At 33.8% G+C, this 26828-nt stretch overlaps 3 protein-coding genes across 4 annotated transcripts; all 3 read left to right on the top strand.

The window, feature by feature from the left end:
- The first annotated feature begins 1768 nt into the window (after nt 1–1768).
- On the top strand, nt 1769–7870 carry LOC142607064 (uncharacterized). Its single transcript, XM_075778475.1, has 2 exons — nt 1769–2469; nt 7386–7870. The coding sequence occupies exons 1-2, from the start codon at nt 1931–1933 to the stop codon at nt 7390–7392; spliced, it is 546 nt and encodes a 181-aa protein (XP_075634590.1). The 5' UTR covers nt 1769–1930; the 3' UTR covers nt 7393–7870.
- A 9497-nt stretch (nt 7871–17367) lies between these two features.
- Nucleotides 17368–18125, top strand: LOC142608209 (putative histone H2B.1). Its single transcript, XM_075779939.1, has one exon. The coding sequence runs from the start codon at nt 17465–17467 to the stop codon at nt 17909–17911; it is 447 nt and encodes a 148-aa protein (XP_075636054.1). The 5' UTR covers nt 17368–17464; the 3' UTR covers nt 17912–18125.
- A 5213-nt stretch (nt 18126–23338) lies between these two features.
- LOC142606822 (organelle RRM domain-containing protein 6, chloroplastic-like) lies at nt 23339–26786 on the top strand. 2 transcript variants are annotated; one of them, XM_075778174.1, is made up of 5 exons: nt 23360–23504; nt 23585–23653; nt 23786–23892; nt 25091–25149; nt 26426–26786. In XM_075778174.1, the coding sequence occupies exons 1-5, from the start codon at nt 23468–23470 to the stop codon at nt 26427–26429; spliced, it is 276 nt and encodes a 91-aa protein (XP_075634289.1). In that variant the 5' UTR covers nt 23360–23467; the 3' UTR covers nt 26430–26786. The 2 variants fall into 2 exon arrangements, with proteins under 2 accessions (XP_075634288.1, XP_075634289.1); XM_075778173.1 differs by lacking the exon at nt 25091–25149 and having other exon boundaries at nt 23339–23504.
- Nucleotides 26787–26828: the final 42 nt, after the last annotated feature.

A 26828-nucleotide genomic window follows, 5' to 3' on the forward strand; every position in this document is an offset into this window, starting at 1 on the left:
AACCCTATGATATGACCCCGTGATTAGATTTTTTATTATTATATATTTTATGTATACAATTTATGGGACTTTATTGACCCAAACTACCATATTAAATGACTGTAATCCAATTAGATTCAAATTAGAATTTAATTAGAGTCTAATTTTGCACCATATGTCCAATCTAATCTAAATTTTTAAATTTTTGTGCCAAGTGAGTTAATTCAGTGTAAAAATTAGATTTCAATTAGAATTTAATTTTGCATGATATGTCCCATTTAATATAAGATTTTTTTTTTTGCGTCAAATGAATTAATTTAGTGTAGAAAACGAGGAGTTCAATATTAATAAACCATAAAAACATAATTTTTGAATGCTTTTATATTTATGAGCTCTTTTTTGTATAACTAAAAAACCATTCAAGTTTATAAGTCATTTATGTAATATATATATAGCTTTTTAAACCAAAGTTTAGAGAAAATTTAATTAAAATTGAATTTTGCTTTTGTTAGCTTTCCATACAACTTAAATTTTTTAGATTTTTGCTGTTATTTGTTCTTTGGACAAAAAAGCATATCTTTTTTATTGTTTCTATTCAAATATTTTGTATACGAAAATATTGAATGTAACAAACTGTAATTGAGCTAAATAATCTCATGCACCTATCTCCATTCAATTTAGGAGATAGTATTTGACCAACTTATTATCTTATTTTGTGTTATATTTAGTAGAATTTTACAGACAATAATTGTGAATTGATATTGTATATATAGTATGCAATAGTAATTTTCAAAATTATATATGTAAATAGCAATGTAATGACAAACTTGGCGTAACCAATATCATGAAAATTACAAGGAAAAACTATTTTAGTACCTCTAAATGTCCTGGTCAAACCATGTCTTATATGTTTAATAACCCAAACTAACATCAATAGCATTACTACAATTCATCACACATGGATTACATACTAATATATATATATGTATGTGTTTTTTAAAAATATTTTATTAACACTCTTATAGCTACTTTTTCATTTGTCTCTCATTTATGTTTCATTAATGTGAAAGCCACCTCATTAGAGATGACAAAATGTATTCAACCAATTTGTCCTCAACTTGCCCCGCTCTTACAGTCTTACCATTAGTAGGTTTTCTCCATTTACTCAATTTCAAATTATGTTCATTTTGCCTATTTTATGATTCATATTTTATTTTATAGATCTAATGGTGCATAGTTTGTCACTTTATTTAAATTATAAATTAATCACGAAATCAACAAATTAGATAAAACATTTTATCTAAAAAAAAAATTAGATAAAACTTAATACAATAGCCAATATATATATATATATATATAAATAAATAAATAAAAGTGGATTCCTTTATTTGGACTGAATTTTTATATACCTTAGGTTTAAGAGCGGAAAAAACTTGAAGACAACTCGGTAAAAATATATATCTCCAATCCCATTTAAAATACCTATAAAATTGAATACTCTTCTACTAATTTATGTCTTCTAAACAAACTTATTTAAGTTTTTTTATTTATTTTAAATTATCTACTTTTTTTAATTATGGCACTAGGAAAAGAAAAAAAAAAAAAAAACATGTGAGGCTCGTGTGTGTATGTGTGTGTGTATATATATATATATATATATATATATATATATATATATATATATATATATATAACTTGATACGGAGAGGTCTTCAAAAAAAACAAAAAAAAAAAACTTGATACGGAGAGGATCCTTTTCTTGATGAAAGTGAAAGAAAACCCCCTCCCCAATCCAGTTGCAATCCCTAATAAACCAAAGGTATAAAACCACAGAGTTCTTCTAATAGTAATACAAAACCCCGTTAAAACCCCCTCCTTTCTGTTCCCTATTCCCAAAACAACCAAAAGAAAAGAAAAAAAAAAAAGGTCCCAAAACCTCAATCAAACAATAATGAATTCATACAAACCCACCAGCAACCTCGATGCTATCTTTCTTCAGTCTCTGAATCCACTGCGCCTCCACACCAATCTCTTTCCCTCTCAAGCCCCAAAACCCCAGCCCCAAGAAACCGCCAATGGCAACCACAGAGCTCAGATGCTGAAAGAGGAAAGAACAATCGAGAGGGAGATTATCAAGGCAATCACAACTGGGAAGCTCGACTCGCTGAAGCCCAACTCGGGTCAGTCCGTTCCCATTGGCGAACACTACGTGTGCGTTTCTTTTCACGAGGAGTCTGACTCCGATTGCAGAGTGTGGGAGTGGCACGGGCACGTGGTTTTTTACGACGATGAAAATGGGTACACGCAAGAGTACGTGTATGGGAATTACTTCGAGAGAATGATGATGACGAGGGAGGTGTTTGGCGACGAGAGCGATGAAGAAGATGAAAGCAATGAGGAAAGGAATTTGGGGTTAGGAGACTTGATTTCTAGCTTGAGTTTGAATGATGGTCGTCTCTTTTCTAGGAACATGGGTTCCAATTCTCGCAGGTAACATTTGTTTTTCATTTTGGTGTGGTTTGAGCGTGTATGTGACTATGTGTGTTGAGGTACATTGTGTTTTAAAATCTTGAGTAAATTATACTTTCATTACTGAAATTTTGGTGTAGGTTTGATATTAGTCTTTAAAATTTGAAAAGTTCAGTTTAGGTCATTGAATTTTAAATAGGGGACAATTTAGCCGGGGCAGGAGCTACTAAATCGAACCAACCACATATTTAAGGGACTAAAATCGAACCGAGGGACAAAATTGTTGCCATTTTTTAATTTTATGGACCAAATCCAAACTTTTTAAATTTGAAGACAAAATCAAACTTACCTAAAAATTTTATGTACCAAGAGTATAATTTACCCTAATATGTATGAGTTGGTGATTTTGAGGTCTAATTTAGGGAGTTCATTGTTGGGGTTTGCTTGAATTTATAGGAAGTTAGGAACTGGTGGTAGCCATTATGATCATAACACTGTATTCTCAATTTTTTTGATATCCACCATTCTATAATGAATATAAACAAAAGCTAAGATTACAACATTTGAAATAATCGATTTTGATCATGGTGGGTGCCATACCCTAGAGGTAACATAGAACAAACAAAATTTATGTAGTAGTGTGGTATGGGTTTTTTGTAACTTCGGTATATTCCTTTTTTTTTCTTGCTTTGTTTGCATATGTTCATAGATATTGCATATTGAAGTTCTTTAAGGGTTGGGGTTTGTATGATTTTTTGGGTTGTTGCATGATTATTGGTTTTTGCAAAAAATATTTTGGCTAATCTTTTTGTTTAGTAATTGGTTGTTATTACCTGATTATGGGACTTCATTTGTATTTGTGGGTTGTAGGTTTAATTGTACCTTTAGGTTCCTCTCTGTTTTTTTTTTTTTTTTTCGATTGGCAATAAGACTTTTATTGAAAAAACTGAACATCATGTTCACGATGGTGAACACTCTGAACAAGGAACAAATACAACCAAATCTGAAGAGCTTGATCCCATGCTCTCTGTTTAATCTGTTAGTTAGAGGTTTATAGTTTTCAATATATCTCCAGCCAAGGAAATTTAAACGGCCGAAATTACAATAATTTTTAGTAAAACTGTTTATCCATGTAATTACTAGAAGAGCTTGATTCCATGAGCAATTGTGTCGTTTGATAATTTATTTCTAGTGACAATTATTTGATTATTTAGCCACCAAATGTAAAAAAATTAACATCTCCTAATCCCCAAAGATAACAGTTCATGATTTCGTACTTGGGTTATATATATATATATATATATATATATATATATATATATATATATATATATATAATTTTAGTCATTTTTGTAGTTCCTGCTAAATTTTTTTATGCCTATGTTGAAGTATCCATCAATGAAATCTTTTGTTAAGTGAGAATGTCATTGCAGCAAGCCTTTTCCATTAAATTTAGATACTCTGGAAAGGCTGGTTTGATGATTTTCATGCTTTCTCTTGGGTTATTGGAAACTAAAATCTGATACTAGTGGTATTAACAGAAGCAATTTTATTAGTTGACTTTACCATTCAATTTCCTTTGTTGCTTTTGCTATATACCAAAATGTTATTTCAAATGGTCTGGCTTGTGTCATTGATATCTGCAACCAATATAAATTTGACCGGTTTCTTCCATCTTTCCATTATGTACCTTGAGTTTTTTCTACTAGTGCACTTGCAATATCTGTGCCCTACTAGATGGGATGCACTAAACTATTATTTCAGTTTGTTTGTTTTTGTGTTTTTTTTTTTTTGGTGCATTCACCTTGTGATGATCACAAAGGATAATCCTTATCATTTTAAAGAATAATTAACAAGCAAATGAGGCCATTTTCACTTTTGCTTCTTAAATATAGAATTTCTTACATCTATTGGAGTAGGTTGTAAATTATCACTATGTTTATGATGGTTTGAATGTTTCTGTTCTTTGTTCATTTTTCATCTTGGGGGTTGACTTCACAAATTCTCCTTCTCCTGTATTCCAAAATATTACTACAGGGTCCTATTACACATGCTCAACAAAGCTTTATCCCAATTACCTGGGGTTGGAATAAAAACATTCCTCCAGTCCTTTATTTAATATAAGGATTCTGTTATTTCTTACTGCCTGCATGATTAATTTGGCTTGTTTTTGCAGCACCCCAGCTTGAATTTGTATTCTTTCTTGTTTGATGACGAGGCAATTGGCCTTCTTGCGCATGAACAAAACATTTGGGCTCAATTTTCATTTTAAGTTTATCCTTAGTTAATGTTATCTTTAAGCTCTTGTTAAGGTTTGAAAGTATGATTTTTTTATTGGTAATATGAATTTCATTAGAAGAGAAAAAAAAATACAAGCTGGCCACTTCTCACAGATAGCCTAGGAAAATCATCAAAATGAGCACAAATCTAAAAACTCAACAAGCGAGGGAACAGACCACTCCTCACAGTCATCCACTGATACAAAGAACCCAAGAAAAACTGTTGCAAGTCCAGGATGGAATGTTCCTCCCCCTAAAAAATGCAGAGGTTTTTCTCTCTCCGAATAGTCCACACAAGACATAATGGAATGCTCCCCCAAATCTCCACAGCTTGACAATGCTTGAAACCCCCTTTCCAATGCACCATCAAGTCCACTTGTTTTGGCATCACCCAAGAAACACTAAACAAATATAAAAAAAAGGACCATAAGCTAGACGCATGGGTGCAATGAATAAGCAAATGGTTCACAAATTCCTCACTTTTTTTTTTTTTTGATAACTTAGGGAACTTTTCTAAAGAAGAGCCACTTGGACTCACCTCTAGCTAGCAAAACCTACAAGCAACTAACCCCACACACCAGAACCAATTGTCACATAATCCAAAGGTATTCACCCCCGATGTGCTAAGCAGTTTATGCTCATGCCTAGGAGCAGACTCCTCACTATTCTCGCACATACAACACCAATTGACAACATATATATTCCTCGTTTTCAAATAATCAAAGAATAAGAATCTTCCCTTTAGCTGCTGCCCAAGTAAAAAAAGCAACCCAGTTAGGAACTTTTGCCTTCCAAATATTTTTCCAAGGGAAGGAATGCACTCCACCACCTGTGAGAATTTTATAATAGGACTTAACAGCAAAAAGGCCACTTTTTTCAGGAACCCAACACATCCTATCTTCCATATGCTGATTAAAACTGTGGGAATTTAGAAGATCAAAAAAGACTTGTAAGCTCCCTAACTCCCAATCATGAAAAGACCTTGTAAAGATAACACCCCACACCATTTCCCCATTATTCCAACACAAAAATCAGCAACAAAAACATCTTTATTCTGGGCAATCTGAAACAAAGGCAGAAAGGTCTCTTTAAGAAGGATCTCCTGATATCATGAAGAGTAAATCCAAAGATTGAGTGCTAGGAGTGAAACTCATGGGAATTGATCCATCAATTATACTGATTTGAATTAGTTATCAATTATATTGATTTACTCTTAATGATATGGAAAATGATTTATACTTTCTACAGTTACTTATGCACTTGTAACCTACTTTTAGTCATGGATAGTCTTATAGCCATCTTATAGTATTTGGTATTTAATTAGCAAAAGTGAATGACTTTGAATTTTGTACCTGTGATGTCCAGCTTATCTGCAACATATTTGTAGTTATTTCTCTATCAATAAATAATTCTCCGCATTGCAGAAATGAATGATGCTTAAGGTTCATATTTAATATATTTAAATTATTAATTTGAACAAACGATCTATTTATAAACAAAAAAAAAATGATCAAATGATCTCCTGGTGTTGGTTTTTTTTTTTAACATGCTTGACTTTGAATTTTGTACCCCTGATGTCCAGCTTATCTGCAACATATTTGTTGTTATTTCTCTATCAATAAATAATTCTCCGCATTGCAGAAATGAATGATGCGTAAGGTTCATATTTAATATATTTAATTTATTAATTTGATCAAACAATCTATTCATTAAAAAAAGAAAATGAGAAAAAGAAAAAAAGAATGATCAAATGATCTCCTGGTGGTGGTGTGTTTTTTTAACATGCTTGACATTATGTGTTTTTTGTGGTTTGAATGGTGCGTTAAGGCAACCAGAGCCACGCCAGCTGCTGTTGGAACTCTCTTTTGGTGTAAACAAGAGTTCTACACACAAGCAGTTGAAGGACTACATTTGTAGAACTGAAAAAGTTTTCAGCACTAAATGTCATCATAATTATCTGATTCAATGCACTTTTATTTAATTTCCTCTACACCTTCAATCATAATCGTCAGAATTAGCATTTATCATTAGAGTTAATATATGTTTATAACAATGCTTGTTATACGATGGTAAATTTTAATACCAAGTATGTTCAAATTAAGTGCTTGTCTGCTCAAAATGTGTAGTTTCTCTTTCCATTGCCAATTTGGGCCATAGAAAACTTGCTCTATAAATTCAATTCTGTCTGAACGGTTTCGTACTGACTTGGTAACTTGAAAAATCTAAATGGTACAATAATGGTGATGCACCGTGTTTTTGGAAAAAGCAAGATGGTGGCATCCCAAAATTTGTTTTGTTTCATTTGTGGGATTGTTTTGAGTTTTGACTTTCATGCAAGAAACGCCTCTTCTGAATTCAAGAACCATGTGGTCAACATGTTTTATAACCATTTTGTGGAACCTTCTCATCTAGATTGACATAATCTGACCGCTCATGAACTCCTAAAAACAGGCTTTTCAATACAGATAGTTGTGCCATGAATGGCCAGTTGGCCACCTAACTTGTGCCTTTCTGTACTGACTACTATGCAACTTGGGTGTTTGTGTTGCATTGTTTATTTATTGTCCTTGTTACTCTGTATGTGACTGTTAAGAAACTCTGTTTTAAATGAAGTAATACTCCTTTTCCTAATCACTTGTCATTTTTCATACCCTGCAGGTCATAAAAGCTTGTATTTGGGCAAAAGAGGCCTGAAGATATAAAGAACAGGCTTTTTATTTTTATTTTTTGGCCATTCAGTCTTTACAAACAGATGTAGGTACAGCTTCTTTTTTGGTCTATGATGGAGATCTGAAAGTTAGAAAATGTGCCCAATTATCACCATAGCACTAGAAGTTCAAATTTAGAATCTTAGATGCTTTACTTGTCCTTACAGCCAACATATTATGCAGGAATTTCCATACCATTTATTTAAATCACTATACCATATGTTATCTGAATTTCAGTTTTCTTCCACCTTCATGGCTCCTACTGCATTTCCTTGCGTCTAGCTTTCTTAAAGCTCGAAGGATGAGTGCTTTTGCAGCAGATATGCCTGAAGTTAACCTGGAGGAAACTGTTAAATTGCTTTTTCTGTGCTTGCACAGATTTGACCTTCTGTAAGAATTTTATTTGGTTCATTTATCAGAATGGTTGCCTAGTGAAATTAAATTTTTGGAATCTATTATAACCATTGAATTCCTAATTTTGTAGGCTTAAAGATTTTCTCTTATCTTACCTTTTATCTTGAAAACAAATGATGAGAGAAATTCTGTTATGGGTTTGTTAAGTTTGCTCCCCTTCTTAAGGGTTTGTTTGGTTGGAGCGGTGGAAAAGTAAGAAGATAGAAAATGGTAGGAGGATGGAAAAGTAGAAAGATAGAAAAGATTTTAATTTCTTTCCTTTTTGTTTGGTTGAGAATAGAAAAATGAAAATATGGAAAAAGTGAGTTTGTATAAAGTTGCTCATGTACCCTTGTTAAAAAATGATAGCCAATTAAAACAAAAAAGTGACAAAAAAATAATCACCCAAATTATTAAAAAAATAAAAATCATGTCTAGTTAAAACAAAGCAAAAAAAAGAGAAATAGAGGGAGGCAACGTCCCTGGGCACACAAAAAAAAAATTCCATGTGCTTTTGCGCATAGGCATTTTTGTTCATTAAATAGCCACATTTTCTCCTTTCAGTTTTCTCTCTAATTTGAGAAGAAAACTTTTTGGTGGGCCAGAGGAGAAAATACCTGAGCTCTACCATTTATTTTCTTTCTTCCTCACTCAATTAAACACACTTTAACAAGTTTTCCTTCTTATTTTCTCTCTAAAGTTTTCTATCCACCCTATTTCATCTCCAAACAAACACACGCTAAAATATGGCTAATTTTAAGAGCTACAGTGTCTACTAATAAATTTGAAATAATTGGAGATAGGATAGCAGAACTTGGAATTCTTTGCTCATAAGTCATAATGTAGTTAAGTTATATTTTTATTTTCCCATTTTTTTATAGAATACTAAAGATTTTTAACACACACGGAGAGAGGGAAGAAAGATTTTTAAATTTATTTTAATTTTCCGAATAGCATTCTGTGAAGAAAAGGCTCTAAAATTAATCCATTGTACACAAATATGATTATTACATGGTTCATTAAATCATGTATTAAATATATAATATACTAATTAAAAATAAACGTGAGTTGGAATTGCAACTGGCACAAAAGTATATTAGAGGAAAATAGTATCTTATTAATTTATACAATTGAACATTTGTTTTCCTATCAATTGTCGACAACATTTTACCGTGGATTGGTGTAAAATTCTGTCATGTTTATTACGGAAGGATTTCCTCTGATTCTCCACACAAGAAGCAAACAAATAGACGGTTCGAGCACCTTATGGGTTGTTGGTGTGGAGACATCAATTGATTAGATGAATATTAACTAAAATCATCCAATCAAACTAACCTGCATATGACTTAAATATAGTTGGAATTGAACTAATCATTAGTTTCCTTTGAAAAATATGTAATCTTAACGTGTAACATCAGTTTAAACGTAACATATGATACATCATCATGATTATTAAAATGGAGAGCAGCTTGAATTGATTATTTCAGTGTGATAGGAATCATAGGATATTGGAAAACAACAATTTTGAGACATATACATTTTCTGTTAAGGGAAGCTCCATTTTAGTAGTTCTCTTGTTTGCACTAGTGTCCGTTTGTATGTATCCTTTTAGGCTTTTATTGATTGTTGATCACTTATAGGCGTTTGGTTGTTGATCACTTACGGGTCGTTTAGTTCACTTGATGTTACATAAAGGAGTAAGTTACATTATTGTAATCTTAGATTTATGTAATCACATTACCTTAATATGACATTAAGATGTTTGGTTCATTAAATTACATTCCAGTCATAATCCAAGAATGTAGCATTCATATAATTGATGAATAAACCTTCTTAGAAATAATTAAAATTATTATAATAACAAATTAATTGAAAATAGCCTCAACTCCACCCTTGAACCAAAAAATACCCTTGAAAGACCTAAAATGACCAAATTAACCCTAAAACCTAATAAAAACAACACTTGAAATCTAAGAAAATGACCAAAACACCCATGTAACCTCTAAAATTACCAAAAATACCCTAAATCTTATGAAAATGACCAAAAAGACCCATAAAACCTCAAAATGATCAAAATAGTCCTGAAATCTAAAATGATAAAAATACCCCCAAAATCACTAGAATGACCAAAATACACCAGAAATCACAACAACAACAAAAACCAAAATGCCCCACGAAATCTTAAAAATTACCAAAATACCCCTATAATCTCAAAACGACCAGAAATACCCCAAAACCTCTTAAATGACCAAAATAGCCCCAAAATCTTTAAAATTACCAAAAAAAACCCGCAACTTGTCAAATGACCAAAAATACCCCTAAAATTGCTAGTATGAGGGAAAAAAAATAAATAAATAAAACCTATACCTCAAAATAACCAAAATTCCCCAAACATCTAAAATGATTAAAATACACCCCGAAATAGCTAGTTTGACCAAAATGCCCTCAAATCCTCTATAATGAGAAGGAAAAAAAAAAAGTTGAAACCCCTAAAATTACCCAAATACCCCCAAAATCTAAAAAACAACAAAAATATTCATGTAGCCTCAAAATGAACAAGATACCCCCGAAACCTCAAAATGACCAAAATTGCCTACGAAACCTCAAAATTGGCCAAAATACCCAAAATATACCCAAACCTCTAAAATGACCAAAATTCCCTTGAATAAATCTCTAAAATGACTAAAATATCCTAAAATATTTAAATGGCAAAAATAATCTTTAACCTCTGAAATGGTCCAAAAAAAAATCCTAACACCTAAAAAATCACCAATACACCTAAAACCACTAAATGACACAACATAACCCAAAACTTTTGGTTATTTTGAAGTTTTCAAGTATTTTAGGCTAGTTTAAAAGTTTCAAGGTAGTTTAGTCATTTAGATGGTGATGTGGGACAAAAATGCTGACCATCCCTGGACAGTCATCACCTCGGCAGCCGTCCAGGAGTTATCCTCAGAACGAGGGTAACGGGCAAGGCCATCCTGAGGATGATGGCGAAGCTCCATCCCTCGTCCATGAGATGCGCACAGCTTATCCCGAGAGGACTCGTCCACATAAAGATTTGTGGACGAGGATGCTATTGGAATTATCAGGCACACTTGACGAAGGAATTTCAGGACGAGGATATCATACTTAGGAAAATCTCCGAATATAATGTGATAATCCCTTATCCTACGCATAACTGTCATATATCCGTTGTGAAATAGAAATGTAACTCCTAAACGGTTATGGCAGTTGCATTTAATCCTTTTGCCTCCTCGAATCTAGAGGAGGTTCCAGTATTCAATAACTGTCTATGGGAATACTATATAAACACTGATTCTGACAAAGCAAAGGTATGTGAAACTTACTCCAAAAAAGTTGGAACTTCAAGAATAATAGAGAGAAAAACTAACTTTGCCATCGGAGGGCTTTTGGCCGGCAGCCCCGGTCACCTTTTGATTCGCTTTTCTTTTTCTTTAGGCCGCAGAGAGAGCAAGTGGTCCTTTCAAGTCCGAAGCATCCAGCCTACTGATCTTCTTTGCATCATCAGATGGTTTTGGAGGTATTTTAGTCATTTTAAAGGTTTCAGGGTATTTTGGTTATTTGAGAGGTTTTGGGGCTATTTTAGTAATTTTTTTAGGTTTGGTGTATTTTTGTCATTTTAGAGGTTTCGGGAGTATTTATGTTATTTTCAAGGTTTTAAGGGTATTTTTGGTCATTTTAGAGATTTTGAGTGTATTTTGGTAATTTTTTAGGTTTAAAGGTATTTTGGTCATTTAAAAAGTTTTGAGGGTATTGTAGTAATTTTGGAGGTTTTGAGAGCATTTTGATCATTTTTTAGGTTTTTGGGATATTTTGGACATTCGTGATGCATTTTAGTCATTTTGAAGATTCTAAGGGTATTTGGTCATTTTTGAAGTTTTAGGGGCATTTTAGAGGTTTTTTGATATTTTAGTAATTCTCATGAGTAAAATAATTTTTTTTAGTATAGAAAATTTTGTCAGTTCAATAAAATTATTTCATCTCCACCAATAAATAATGTAAGATCACTCCCATTTAAGAAGGTGATGTGGTTAAGGTGATGCGATATAGTTTGTAATCTTATGTTTCGTTTGTTTTAATGTAAGACTTTGTGTAAATATAGTTTTTCTGTATTTTTTAATGTTTGGTAGTATCATAAAAAATGAGTTAAAGGAAAACAATCTTTGGTCAATAGAAAAAGTACGTTTTATTTCTATAGATTATTTTCCATTGATTTTTTTTTTTTTTTTGAAAAACAACTTCATCTCAAATCAAGCTAAATAAGGGAAGTTAATAGATTGTTTTTCAACTTATTTAAAGTTGCTACCAAACATAGGAAAATTATATAATTTTATAGAAAATAATTTTTAGAAAATGAATTTGTAGGATACCCCAACACTTTTTTACCACCAGTCGTCTACAGAATCGTTTTCTTAAAAACATTATTATCGAAACAAACAGAGCGTTAGATTATGGTAATGTTAGAACAAATAATTGAACCAAACACCTTATTGTCACATTAAGGTGATGTGTATCACATCATAGCAAACCAAGCACTCCCCTATTTGCTGTAACTTAGTTAAAATATAGTTGTATCTTAAAAACAACAAGGTTTTGAAAGTTGTATATAATATTAGCAAATAAATTAAAAAGTTATGATAACATTATAATGGCAAACATACTCAAAATTGGATTGTGAACCTAAATAAGCTATAAACAGTTAGATGGTACACCTAATACAAAAGATAATTATTTTGTGTATTGTCTCACTCAGTTCATAATACACAGAGCGAACTATTCTTTCGCCTTTTACTAAAGTTCATAATAGTCTGCATCATTTTTTTAGTTGGAGGATCTAATCTAATTCCTATTTTGGCCTTTTAGGATTGTTTGTGGTAGATTTAGGTTGAATAGCCTTTGGGATTTTCATGTTTGTAGTTAGGGGTGTGGATGAGTCGAGTTAAGGGATTTTTTCAATCCTACCCACCATGGTTAGGGTGAAAAAAATCCAACCCAATGCACCTAGATTGACTTGGACCCATGAATTATAAATTTTTATTTAATTGAGTATTAGAACAATACCAACATAAATAAAAGTAAATTTATAATCTAATAAACTTGAGCTTAGCACTAAATCAACACAAACTATTTTATTAGTGCTTAGGAGTTCAAACTAACACAACTAACAACAAATTTACAATCTTATAAATTTGTAACCAAATAACATTGTATTTAGTTAACAAAATATCAAATAATTTTATCTCAACTTAGTTGAAAAGCGAATAAACATCAACTAGCTTTATTATTCTATAGTTGTAGGATATCATACAGTTCTATCCAACTCAATTGTTAAATAAAATAGTAAGTAATAAAATTATATAACATTTTAAAAATATATATTAAACATAGGTGGGTCGCATTGGGTTAGGCGGATTTGTGAATCTGCTGATCTGCACCCAACCAAACCCACTATAAAAAAAAGTTTTGACAATCCAATCCAACCCACCAATCCAACAAGTTGGGCTGGATCGGCAGATTAGTTGCACACCCCTATTTATGGCACAAGGTTTGCAATTAAATATGGTTCATTGGTGCGTTGGGCTTAGCATATTGATATGTAGTTCGTAAGAAAAAGGACTCTTTCGTCTATAAAGGGATCCAATATCTACAATATTAGGGTTTGTTTAGTTGGAAGGGTGAAAAAGTGGGATAATAGAAAATGGAGAAATGATAAAAAAAGTGAGAGGATAGAAAATATTTTAGTTTCCCCTCCTCAATTGTGTTTGGTTGGGGGTGGTAAAGTGGAGGGATAAGAAAAAATGAGTTTATATAGATGTACTTATATGCCATTGTTAAAAATGATGCCCCAGTAAAAAAAAAAGACAAAAGGACCAAAAAAGGGCAATCACCTAAATTTATTAAAAAAGAAAAATAATGTAAAAAAGAATTGAGAATAGTTAAACCTAAAAAAAAGAAAAGAAAAAGGAGAAGAAAATAAGCAGAGCAAAACCTGTATCAAGCCTAGGAAAGAAAAAAAAAAAACGAAAAGCAACCAACAAGTCACGCACAAGAAAGAGAAAAAAAAAAAAAGGTGGAAAGACAGGAAATCACATGCCCAGGAAAGCCAAAAAATAGAAAAAGAAAAAGAGGGGATAGTTTAGAGGCTGTTTTGATTTATGATTTTCATAACTCGTAACTCTTAACTCTATTTCCATCACCCATAACTCAAAATTTGTGGGTCCCATGAAAAAAAACTCTATTTGGATTTGTTTCCAGTTTTTGTTTCTATCTCTCAATTATCTGATTTTTGAGTGATGAGTAATAGAAACTGAAAACATATTTTAGGTGTTTTCAGTTTCCAAAACTCAGGTCTTGTTTGGATTTTTTTTATCACTCATCACTTCTCACTCAATTTTCGTCGCTCATCACTTAAAATACCCCAATTTTCTAATACCCACCCGTTTGATTTTTGTTTTCACTTCACATCACTCAAATATTTCCACCTTTTTGTGGGTCCCATACCTGACCTAATGTCATTTCCTCTTTTTTTTTTTTTTCTTTTTCCCCTGACTCTCATCTTTCTCTGCCTCTCTTCTCTCTACCTCTTGCCCAATGTTTCTTTCTCTCTCCCACCATAGCCACCAAACCCATAGAAAAAAAAAATCAAACACCAAGGGTCTGTTTGTTACCATATCTCAAACTCACATTTTTACATTTTAAACAACTTTACACATTTTTTCACCCACACAAATTTCAAAAAATTACAAAAATCCAATCTCAAACTACTCTACCAAACACCCCCCAAACCACCATGATGAGAAGGCAACATCAAGATCAACAATCTAAGGTTTAATATTTAAGGTTTTCCACAGCGTCGGCGTTGGCTTCAATTGGTTTGTTCTGGTGGCAGTGTGAGGTGTTGTTGCTCGCTTTGCTTTGTTTTGCTTCTACGTCTGACTCTCTCTCTCTCTCTCTCTTTCTCTCTCTCTCTCAGCGTTACCACCATTAGCACCAATGGCTTGTGGATTGGAGATCAAACTGTGTTGAGATTGGTTCAGTGTTTGATTTGCGGTGGCAGATCAGAGATTAGATTGTGTTTTGGCCCTCTTGGGTTGCATCTGGGTTGATGCTATGGGTGCTGCAATGGCAAATCGGTGGTTGTTATGTGGGTTGGGAGATCAGTTACTGTGGTTGCATGTGGGTTAAGGCTGTAATTTGTGGTTGTCTCGGTAGTTGATTGTGCCACTGCGTCGGTGTCGAGATAGTCTTCGACGGAGGTGGTGGTTACGCAGATAATGCTGACGGGGTTCGCGTCTTTGATGTTGGGGATTTTGTTGGTTCTAATGCTTTTGTGGATTGGTGACTTTCTTCATTGGGTTTTTGTTGATGTTGTAGGTTCTGGGCTTGAAGGCGAAAAGGAAGAAAAAAATAAGAAGAAAGAACGAACTGAAGAACAGAGAAAGAAGAAAGAAAAGTGGAGAAGAAAGGAAAAAAAAAAAAAAAGGAGAGTGAGTCAAAAGTTGCAACTGGTGGGTCCCTCAATGTGTGTTTAATTACGAAAATGCCATTGGAAACAGAGTTTTGAAAATTGAAAACACCTAAAATGTGTTTTCAGTTTCCATAACTCATTACTCAAAAATCAGAGAATTAAGTGATGGAAATAATATCTGGAAACAAAATCCAAACAAGCCTCTTAGTCATGGGTCCGACCATTTTTGAGTTATGGGTGATGGAAACAGAGTTATAAGTTATGGAAATATGAAATCCAAACACCCCTTCAGTTTCCAATGGCATTTTGGTATTTAAACACACATGGAGGGACCCATTAGTCAGAGGTCAGTCGCAACTTTTGACCTTTTTTTTTTTCACTGGATTTGGTGAGTTTGGGTCTTCTTCTTCTTTTCTTTCCTTTTCACATGGCTTTATATCCAAAACCAACATCATACCTTCATCCGAAAATGCAACATCAACCTTCAATTTAATATCAAAATCCATAATCACCATAAGGTAATCTAAAATCCAAAATCCATAATCAAAAATAAAAAAACCAAGCCTTCACTAAAGCATTGATCTAAACCCAAAACCCATAAAAGCAAAACCCATAAAGGACTAGTCTTCAACTGCCGCCGTCGTTTTCAAACTTCAAGGATATGTCGACGCCTTCACCATTGCCATCGCCGCCAAGAGATGGGAGAGAGGAGAGCATTGAGAGATGAAAGAAACTTTGGGCAAGAGGCAGAGAAAGATGAGAGTTAGGGGAGAGAGAAGAGAGAGAGAGAGAGAAAAGGAAATGACATTGGGTCAGTGTGTGGGTCCTATTTTTTTTTAGTTTTTTGGTTGAAAACATAATTGAGTGATGGTGCCAAACGGGTGAGGAGTAGAGAGTTGGGGTATTTTAAGTGACGAGTGACAAAAATTGAGTGAGGAGTGATGAAAAAAAAATCCAAATAGTCATTGATGTTACTATTTATTTTCTCTCTATTTCCTCCCCAAATTTGGGAGATAGAATTTTGGTGTGTTAGAGGAGAAAATACCTGGCTCCTACCAATTTTTCATCCTCCCATTTTTTCAAATCAAACACTCATAAAACCTGTTTTCTCTTTCTTATTTTCTATCCGCCTTGTTTCACCTCAACCAAACAAATCCTTAGTGGCATGACCTCACTTATTTGTAGATTTGAGCCCTAAGCCTAATTTGTAATATACAAAAAAAGAAAAAAAAAAGAAAAAGAAAAAGTATCTGAAAAAGGAGAATGTTAAACCATAATAGCATACTAGCCTCATCACACGCGCTTCACAAATTTATTTTTATCTTTTTGATAGATAGAGCATAAATTTATTTTATCTTTTTGATATATAGAACATAGTGTCATTCACTTTATGATGATTATTTTTCATCATTAAATCAAGACATTAATAATTTTTTTTCAATGTAAATAAAATTCAATTACAAGTTTTTTTTTTTGGTGCTAAATTTTTACTGAACTGTAAATGATTTTTTTTCCGTCCAATAGTCCAATTAAATGGAATTCATTAAAATTTATATAATATCAGTGGCCAAGAGTTCTCACTTTTTATTTTCCAAACATGCCTCTCGGATAATTTCAAAGTTCAAAGTTGTTAAGCTAATTTTGCTTATTGGTGTAAACTGAAAAATTAAGAAAAAAAAAGGCGCTTGCTAATTTTCAAAGGTTACCGCGCTAGCCAAAAACCCAAACTCCAAATTCCAAAAACCAAAGATTGTGCCCGCGCGACCTAAACAAGTCACGAAATTAAAATAATAATCTCAGCCGTCAATTCTCAAGTCCTCCATCCAACAGTCAGAAAATCATCCAAGTCATCGATCCACACCAAAAGCCACGTCACTACCCCAAACTCCGTATTCTACAACGCGCCACATCCGTCAATTCAAAAACAATCTAACGGCGAAAAACACATTCCACGTCACCGATCCGCGTGAAGACCCTCTTATCCAATAGAAATCAAACTCCCTTTTCTATATAAACCCTTCACAACCTTCATTATTCCCACCCACTCAAAAAAATATCTCACACCGCTCCTTCAGTACTCAATCAAGAGTCCTTTTATTCTCTTTTTCCCTTTACCCTTCCCACTTTCCGAGAAATTCCCAATGGCTCCCAAAGCTGAGAAAAAGCCCGCCGAGAAGAAGCCGGCTGAGGAGAAGAAATCAACCGTCGCCGAGAAGGCTCCGGCGGAGAAGAAGCCGAAGGCCGGGAAGAAGCTCCCCAAGGAAGGCGGAGCCGGCGCCGGAGACAAGAAGAAGAAGCGCGTGAAGAAGAGCGTGGAGACTTACAAGATCTACATCTTCAAGGTGTTGAAGCAAGTTCACCCAGACATCGGTATCTCCAGCAAGGCCATGGGGATCATGAACAGCTTCATCAACGATATCTTCGAGAAGCTCGCTCAGGAGGCTTCCCGATTGGCTCGCTACAACAAGAAGCCAACCATTACCTCTCGGGAGATCCAGACCGCGGTTCGCTTGGTCTTGCCTGGTGAGCTCGCTAAGCACGCCGTGTCTGAGGGGACCAAGGCGGTGACTAAGTTTACTAGCTCTTGAAGTGTGGTGGTTGCTGGTGATTAATGGGAATTTGAATGTGTTTATGTGGCTAGGGTTAGGGTTAGGGTTAGGGTTTCGTAGATGAATGAATGCTTCTTCTCTTTTTTGTTTTTGAATATGTGGTTTTTGAATCTGGTCTGTATGTGAACAATATGGATCTTCTCGATCCAAATTATGTCTATGGTAGAAATGAAATCGGATAGCTTTTTCTTAACTGTTATTCTTCTATTTTCCTCTTATTATTTTGGTTACTGTTTTGCATGAACGTGTTTTAGTTTGTAAATTGCTTATTGCTTTGCGAAGAGAAGCTTGTTATGTATGTGTGAATGTTTTGTTGGTAGCACACTTGGGCTGTGGAGAACCTGAGTTTATAGTTCATAGTGAGAAAATGCAAAGCAAAAAAGGGGGGAAAAAAATAATCTTGGGTAATATCAAGTTACTGATTGTGAAATTGAAGTGTTAGGGCATATAGGAACTAGCAAATTGGGAAAAATGACATCAATTAGTCGAGATATAGGTCACAACTTTGGGATTTTTCTCAATTATAAATATATATTTTTCGTTTTATGCCCAACGAAATAGGGCCAAGAGTGTAATTTTAAGTCATTCATAAAAAAAGAAAGTGTAATTAGTCAATTAGCTGTTTGCAGTCTGAAATATTTGGCTTATGGAATTACGATTTGGGTGTGCAATTTAGCCAATCAGAAACTGTTAGTTCTTAAAGATAGGCACAATTTTGATTGAAACAGTCTATAACAAGAACCCTTCTTTGTTAGTAAACATGGCTGTGTATATATATATTATATATCTTGTGAGGTCCATAGGCGGATAAATTTTCTCAACAAAAAATCTTGAATTCTTTTTCGGCTAATTTTTTGGTTCCCGGTCTTCTGCTAATTTTTGCACTACATATTCAATCCAACTTTGTGTTCTATTGGCAGCATTTACATTTATTGAATTTCCTCGATTACTTTTAAGTTTCAAGTCTGTTCAACGATCAATTCCTAACTCCCGGGTGACCAAGCTTGCATGCCATGCCTGATACCCATGTAGCTTTGCTGCAAGACGAGTAAAAATTCTTGTGTACACTAGTATGTTTAATTCTTGAGGGCTTTCTTGGATGGTGTTGGGCGTTCTTTGTGCGTGGCCATGTGTCAGTCAATGGAGTATGGAGGGACAGCCTTGATAGACCCAACTTTATTTTTGGGGGTCAAGCTTGGAACTAGACATTAGCCCAAAGAAGACCAATGACTAGTGCACTTTTTCGACCCAATATAAGCCATGCTGAAAATCCGAGAAACAAGACACGTGTGATAGGTGTACTTTAATGGTAAGTCAGTCAGATGTTAGAATAATAAGAGTCTAGTTGTGAGAAGAGGGGGAAAAAAAAAGCAGCAAAATCCACTAGTAAAACAATACATGATAATAACAAATTAGTCTCAACAATGATCGCATATAAAGGAATTCAGCAATACAAGGCCAATAATTAGTCTGAGCTAAACAATAACAAAACCATAATTCCAGCAACAATAGAATAGTAAACCAATATTAAGGGCTTGTTTTGATGCTTTTTTTTCATCACTCAATTTCTGTCATTCATTACTTTAAAATACACTACCTGTTTGACATCATCACTCAATATTTTTCACACTGTTTGTGGGCACCAGACCTGTCACTCGATGCAGTTTTTTTTCCCAGAGAACCCAGTAAAAAAAAAAAAAAAAAGAAACCCAGAAACCCGAACCCAATGAAAAAAGAAGGAAAAAAAAACCAAGAAACCCGAACCCAGTGAAAGAAGAAGAAAAAAAAAAGAAGAAAGAAAGAATTGAAGACCGAAAATTAGAGGTAATGATGAACCAAAAAAAAAAAAACCTAGAAACCCGAACCCAGTGAAAGAAGAAGGAAAAAAAAAAAAAAAAACCAAGAAAACCAAACCCAGTGAAAAAAGAAGGAAAAAAAAGAAAAGAAAAAAGAAAGAACTGAAGACCGAAAATCTCAGGTGATGAAGAACCAAAAAAAAAAAAAGAAGAACGAACTGATCGAACCTAGGAGAAGAAAGAAAAGTGGAGAAGAAAGGAAAAAAAAAAAAAGGTCAAAAGGTGTGGCTGACCTGACTAGTGGGTTCCTCCATGTGTATTTAATTACAAAAATGCCATTGAAAACAGAGTTATGGCTGTTTTCAGTTTCCATAACTCATAATTCAAAAATCAGAGAATTGAGTGATGGAAACAAAAAACTGGAAACAAAGTTATGTGGTGCCAAACAGACTTCTCAACTATGGGTCTCACAATTTTTGAGTTATGAGTTATGGAAATCACTCATCCAAACAGCCTCGAAGTCTTTCCATGTGCCCTTTGGATTAAAAGGGAAAACTCGGTTGTGGTGAAGGGAGAGAGAGCATGTCCAACTGTGCACAACAATGAGTTGGCCAAATTCCCTTGCTTTTCAACCAACTTAGATCTTCTTAATGATAAATATTTTCCTTATTTGAGAAGGGCATTTAGTGAAGTGGAGTGAAAGAAGGAATGTGAGGTCTAAAAGAAGTTTTTCAAGGTGCTTTTGTATATAGACGATGATAGTTGGGGAGAGATAGAGAGTTCTATGTGTGGAAACATGGTTTAGTATTTTTGTGAAATACGTGCTAAATAATAAAATCGAAAACATCGCAAAAAATAAAATTAATATGGTTTTGGTTAACTCTAAAAGCCTACACTCACGCATAACACCCTATCAATAAGAGGAATTACAACCACATATCAACTCTCACAAGAAATTCTTAAATAGAAACTAACCCCAAACCTAATATGCTCTAAGGTGCCCTCACACTAACACTAGAAAAAACTTAGTCTTTAACTTCACGAGATAGCTTTTCTTCTAATTCTCATACATAAAAAACAAAGCTACACAACTACTCTTTTTATAAGGAGTGACCTTGCTTCTTTTCTTTTCAGTGTGAGACTAACTCTATTAATATAACTAGTCGCAATCCCATGCGATATGCAATGAGCGAGAATATTTGATTATTTTGTAATGAAATATAATATATAATTTATTTTTTAAAATATTCATAGAATCATATAAGAGAATTTAATTTTAGATGTATTGAACTATGAATTAAGAAACTTTTTTATTTTTTATATAACCCTTCACCAAACCAACAATGTGTGGCTCAACTTGGAAAACAAGCTTAGGATCACAATTAATTTATGTTATGGGTTGATAATAATCCACAATGGTATATTTGAACAAGAACCACAGAATTATACGTAAAAACCACGTAAAAATGTGTATTCATAAATTTTTGGAACAATAGTACAAGCTTTTTCTCAAGAACCAATCTCCTCTCCTATTCTCTCTATTCTCTCTCTTTTTTCTCTCATATCCCCTCTTCTTTGCCCTTATCCTCCCTTATATTTGCCCTGTTTTCTTATCCAGCATGGGCTCTAGCATGAGCTCCAGCATGAGCTCCAGCATGAGATGTCCTTGTAGAGTTGGGCAGCTTTTTGAATTAGGCTCTCCTTTCCTCCATGTCATGATGAATGGAGACTTTTGGGGCTTCTTTCTTTGTTCTGATTAGTTATCCATCATTAAATGCGACTGTGCTAGGCAAGTGACGGTAGATTTATCAAGAAGCTTAAGCAGGTGTCCTTGGATAATCTCGTAAGTTCTAGAATTCTTCCTTAGAAGCTCGGCATGCGTTTTGGTTTTGCCAGCTCAGCAATGATCTTTACTTTGGATAGAGTCCTCAATGAACTTATCCTCGGATCCATAATGATGCACCATTTGGTCTGTGGTCCGAGGTATGGATCTTTTATGGCCTGTTTGGATGGAGAGGGGAAGGAGGGAGAGTGGAGGGGAGTAGAGTAGTATTGGCTAAAAATAAGCTAATTTTGTGCTAAATCTACTCTACTTTACTCTACTCCCCCTCTTTCCCTCTCAATCCAAACGGACCATTATGGAGGTTTGTTCTTAAATAAGCATGCATTGGGCTCATTTTAGCCCATGGCCCAAAGTCATTTGGGCTCTATAAACCACCTCCCTATAATAGATGTTAGATGGGAGATTTTGAAATGACCCCTAGGATTCTTGCCACGATTTCATCCCATGAAGTAAATGGGCACAAGATCATGGGGGGCTATTGTAGGGAGGTGATTTATAGGGCCCAAATGACTAAAATGCCCATGTCAAGCAAACTCTGACTGAGTTGACTCATGGTCAAAGTAAAAAATTCATACATTTTTTAAATTTCATCATTTTGTATCAAAATTAACATTTCCAAACATTTTTCAACGTTTGACTATCCATAGTCAACCTGAGTTTGACCTTAATTTGACCAAAAATATGATCGTATTGTAGACAATTGAATTCCTCTTTAGAGTGATAGCTCACGGGCCTAGATCAAATTTAAAACAATCAAGATATTGCAAAAATAATGAAAAAATGTCCAACACTTTGTCATTTTTAAGACAAAGTGTGATAAAGCTTGATTGTGATTTAATCTCACTTACATTGTGATTAAATGACCTTGGTCTGATCCAATTAAGGAGTTGTTGGGATGGACTTGTGATAAATTTCAATTTGGTAAGCTTGAATTGTTAAAATTTTCTTCAAATTGATTTTTTTTTTAAAAAAAAAATCATAATATCATAGAGGGATTTTTCCAAATAAAATTTGCATGTTACCCTACTTTTAGAAACATCAAGCTTGCACAATTTGAAAATTTGAGTAATAAAGTTTACATTTTTTGAAAGTAAACATCATAAGCTTTCAAATGGTACCTTGCTTGAGCCAAACAGAGGTCGAAAAGGCCAAAAAGTTTTTGATCACAAAAATAGGACAAAGTCTGGAAACCCACAAAACCATTACTATTGGAACTCACCTTGCAGCCAAATTCTTAAAGGCTCATGAAAATTGATTCCAAAAAACTAGTGCTTCCACAAAATAAAGTTAATTTGTGCTATGTTTATTTTTGTTCAAAAATGTATTTTTTTTAATGGCAAATGAAGATGTGGGTTATAAAAGACTAACAGAACTAACTTCAATAACTAAAGTGCCAACTTTTGAATCACGGACAGTTAATGTGAAAACAAGCCTAACATCATGTGGGTTTAATTAAAGAGATTAAATTCTATAAGAATGTAGTGTAAAATTCATATTTTATCCCTTCAATCTCAACATGTCAATTATCTTATTACAAATTTAAGAATAAGCATAACCACAACCAATCAATTCTAATATCCATATATAAATTTAATCAAATTGAGAGTTTGTTGAGATGTTATTAGGTGTGGTAAGATATACTTAAATTTCAAATAAAATACTGATGTAATAATCTCTTATTAAATGATATAAAATATAGATTTTACACGTCATTCTTATCAAATTCATACTATTAATTAAAACGCGATTCTTATTATCGACTTCAGTGTTTTTGGACACGATCTTCAAGAAGGTACATTGGAAAAACGACCCTTCAAGCATCGTTTCTATGACCTACGCCAATGTATAGTATACATACACTAACTCTTGCACGAAGAACACCAACTTGGAACTGAGATGGCTAATAAACTCAACTCACAGCTATTCGTTAGCAGTACTCTCTCTCCCTCACACAGATACACACGTGGGTTTTGTTCAGAGCCATGGTTTTAATTATTGCTTTTGTCTGTGTAGGATTATCATCGTACACCACAAATGAACATCTGAAGAGGTTGTTTTCGCGATTTGGGGTAGTTACAGAAGGTATGTTATGTGTACAAGTCACTGATTTTTTTGTTTTTTTTTGTTTTGTGTTTTTGTTTTTAGTTTTTGTGTGTGAGGAATATTATTTGGTTGGTTTTTGCTCTCTGAGATTGTTTTAACTCTTTTCTGTAGCTAGGTTAGTTAAAGACCCAAGAACCCAAAGGCCCAAAGGTTTTGGCTTTGTCACATACGAATCAGAGGTAGAGGCTCAGAAGGCTTTGAAGGCCATGAATGGCAGGGTATCATCTTTCTCTCTCTGCGTTATAGAACTGAATTATTTAAATTAAAATACAATCACGATTAATTCTAATGCAAATCCACATGTAATTTAATCTGGTTTTATTAGAATGTCTGGGTTAAATATTCAAATTACTGATTGGGTGTTGTGTAAATTAGTAAATTGATGGGGGGTTTTTCCAATAGTTAGGAATAGGGAATTTCGTTTTTAGTTTATCATTGATTGGTTTTCTTAGTAATTTGGACCAAATGGCATCTCTTCCCCCCATAAAAGAGGATGAAGTTTTAGGTCATGAAGTTCATCTGTATGGGTGCCTGAGATGTGTTTACCTATGGAAAATGCAAGGAAGAGTAGTTTGAAGGTTTGTTTGGTTCATAATCATATTTTAGGGGAAGATGAAGGTAAGGAAAATGGATGATCAGAAGAAATTCTTAAGAAGTCAAAACACATAATTAAGGTCTTTGAAAAAATGAGGTTGACTCTCTTGCAAGTATTTAACTATGATTAGAGCAAATGCATTGTTGTGTTTGTTTTAATGCAATACATAACAATTTGAGGTTTGCAATAGCTATGGAGGGGTTTTTCTTCTATAAATTTAGCTCAAAGTCCGAGCTTATCCAAAAAAAAAAAAACTTTAATGTCCAACTTAGATGAAAGAGCTTATTCATGCCGGGTTACACTTTTGAAGATTCATATGATCTTTTAATTAGTAATTTGGTATTACCACAGAGAACTGTAGTTGGTGTCTGGACCCAGAGAAAGTGAGAAAGGATGCACCCTTCTGCTTTGAATGCTTGTCCAATCATTTTAGATATTCAGTCATTTAAGAGGAGTTGGAGTATGATGTTATTTCTTTTTGGGGCCCACCGGGTTATGCCAAGGGGGGTGCGTTGTTGGAGCTTTTAGCAAGTTGCCAAGGCAGGTTTGGTAGATGCAGCAATATTGTGATTTGGAGAGGCTTGCATTGTCTCATGTGGTGCATTTGGAGTGAGAGAAATGCTAGAAATTTGAAGGATGTGAAAAACGCAATCTGAAGCTTTTATTCCTTAAGTCTTTATTTGAGAAAATGAATGCTTCTGCTCTATTCTATTTTGCCAGTATGCCTGAGATGCGTGACAGTTATACTTGTAGTGCTTAATGTTGGTGTACCTGTGTAACACTTTGTGTTTAATCATTGAAACATTTACTTATCAAAAAAGGAGAAGAAGAGAGCCCCAGATACCCTCAACTTATCTTGTTTGGAATTATATCTCTGTATGTAAGTATTTACTTTCATTTCCTTTTTGTTGGTCTATATGATCATTCAAAGATGTCAATGATTCAATCTTATCTGCTCAAGAAAAGAAAATTCAACATTACGTACCAAGTCTAATAAATTGGCCCACATTTATGTTGTACTTAAATATATAAATTGTGCCAATCTGTACTGAATGGAAATCTTACATACCGAGTCCAATAAATTGGCACACATTTAAGTGAGAACAAATTTTTGTCATAATGTTCTGGTTTATGGTAGTTGATTTTCATTCTTCTGCTGATTAGCATTATGCATACCAGAACCAAAAACATGGTAACACTTTTTTTTAAGGCTAATTATGTTTGAAAATTTGTCATTATTATATAATCCACAAATACAACTGTGATGAGGAGAATGTATATCCTATGCCCACTGCGTGCGAAAATGATATCTTGCACCTACCACCTCCACTGCGTGCAGCAGGTCTCTCACAACATGTGGGCCCCACCAGTGCATGGGGCCCATGTGCTGTGAGTGTACCCGCTGTATACAGCAGGCACAGGATATCCTTTCACCTGTGATGAGACATCTGGAGCACTGTAACTTTGAACATATGTACTTATTTACAGTCAGAGGCGACGGGTCATTATGCTTTAAAATGTTAGTACGTAATGGCTGTTCAATGTTGTTCCATCATTTTTAATCATTATTAATGATTTTTAAGATAGAATAATGTTGGACTTTTATTGAATATTTATTCACTGTAAGTAGGCATTAAATTAAAAATTTTAAAATAAATAAATCTTATCTCGTCTTTAAGGTAGGCATGTGAACTTATGTTACTTCATTCACAAAGGCTAAAAGAGTTCAAGCCCTAGTGATTGACTGATAGTAGATGTGGATGTTATTATGTATTTTTGCCGAAGTGTAATTATAGAGTAATATGTATTAGATTTTGTTTTGCGTCTCTTTTGTTTGTATGGTCTTGATGGAAATAGCCTTACCAAGATCATTACTTCAATTAGCCTGTAGCAGCTTTTTCATCTCAAATTTTCTTATCCTGCAAAAAAATAAAAAATAAAAAGAAATCCCATAATTTTGGAGTATAGTGTATTTTGTTTGTTTGTTTTTCATTCTACATGGCAAGTAATTGGAGTTTTAACTTTTAACCTTCCATAATATGCAGTAAAAGCTCAAATCTTGTCAACATTGCTGCATTTTGTGCTTAACTTCATATTTAATGTCTTCAAAGCACCAAATGCCAGTTTATCTTATTATTTTCTTTACTCTTGCACAGATAGTTGATGGAAGACTGATATTTGTGGAAGTTGCAAAGACCGAAAAACCTGGAGAGGATGCTACCTCACAATAATAAGGCTTTTTTTTTTTTTTACTCCATGCAGAGATGTGACAAATGCCGTTGAGATTTAGTGTCAAATGACTAATAGCATAGTGTAAAACACAGTAGCCCCCCTATCTTTTTCAATTCTTTTCTCTTCTTGCTACCAAAAGAAAGAAATAATATGCATATTTCTTTGGAACTTAGAATGCATACCAGTTAATTTTTTCTTTCTAGAACAGAACTTTTAGTTTGTTTGAACTTGTAACACCACACGAGCAACGTGCAATATGGTCTGATTCTTATGATGTACCAAAAAGCAAGTTGTTGTGTTTATTAGATACTGATATGGTTCTTATTG

This window comes from Castanea sativa, chromosome 8, assembly GCF_040712315.1.
Source record: "Castanea sativa cultivar Marrone di Chiusa Pesio chromosome 8, ASM4071231v1".
NCBI lineage: Eukaryota > Viridiplantae > Streptophyta > Magnoliopsida > Fagales > Fagaceae > Castanea > Castanea sativa.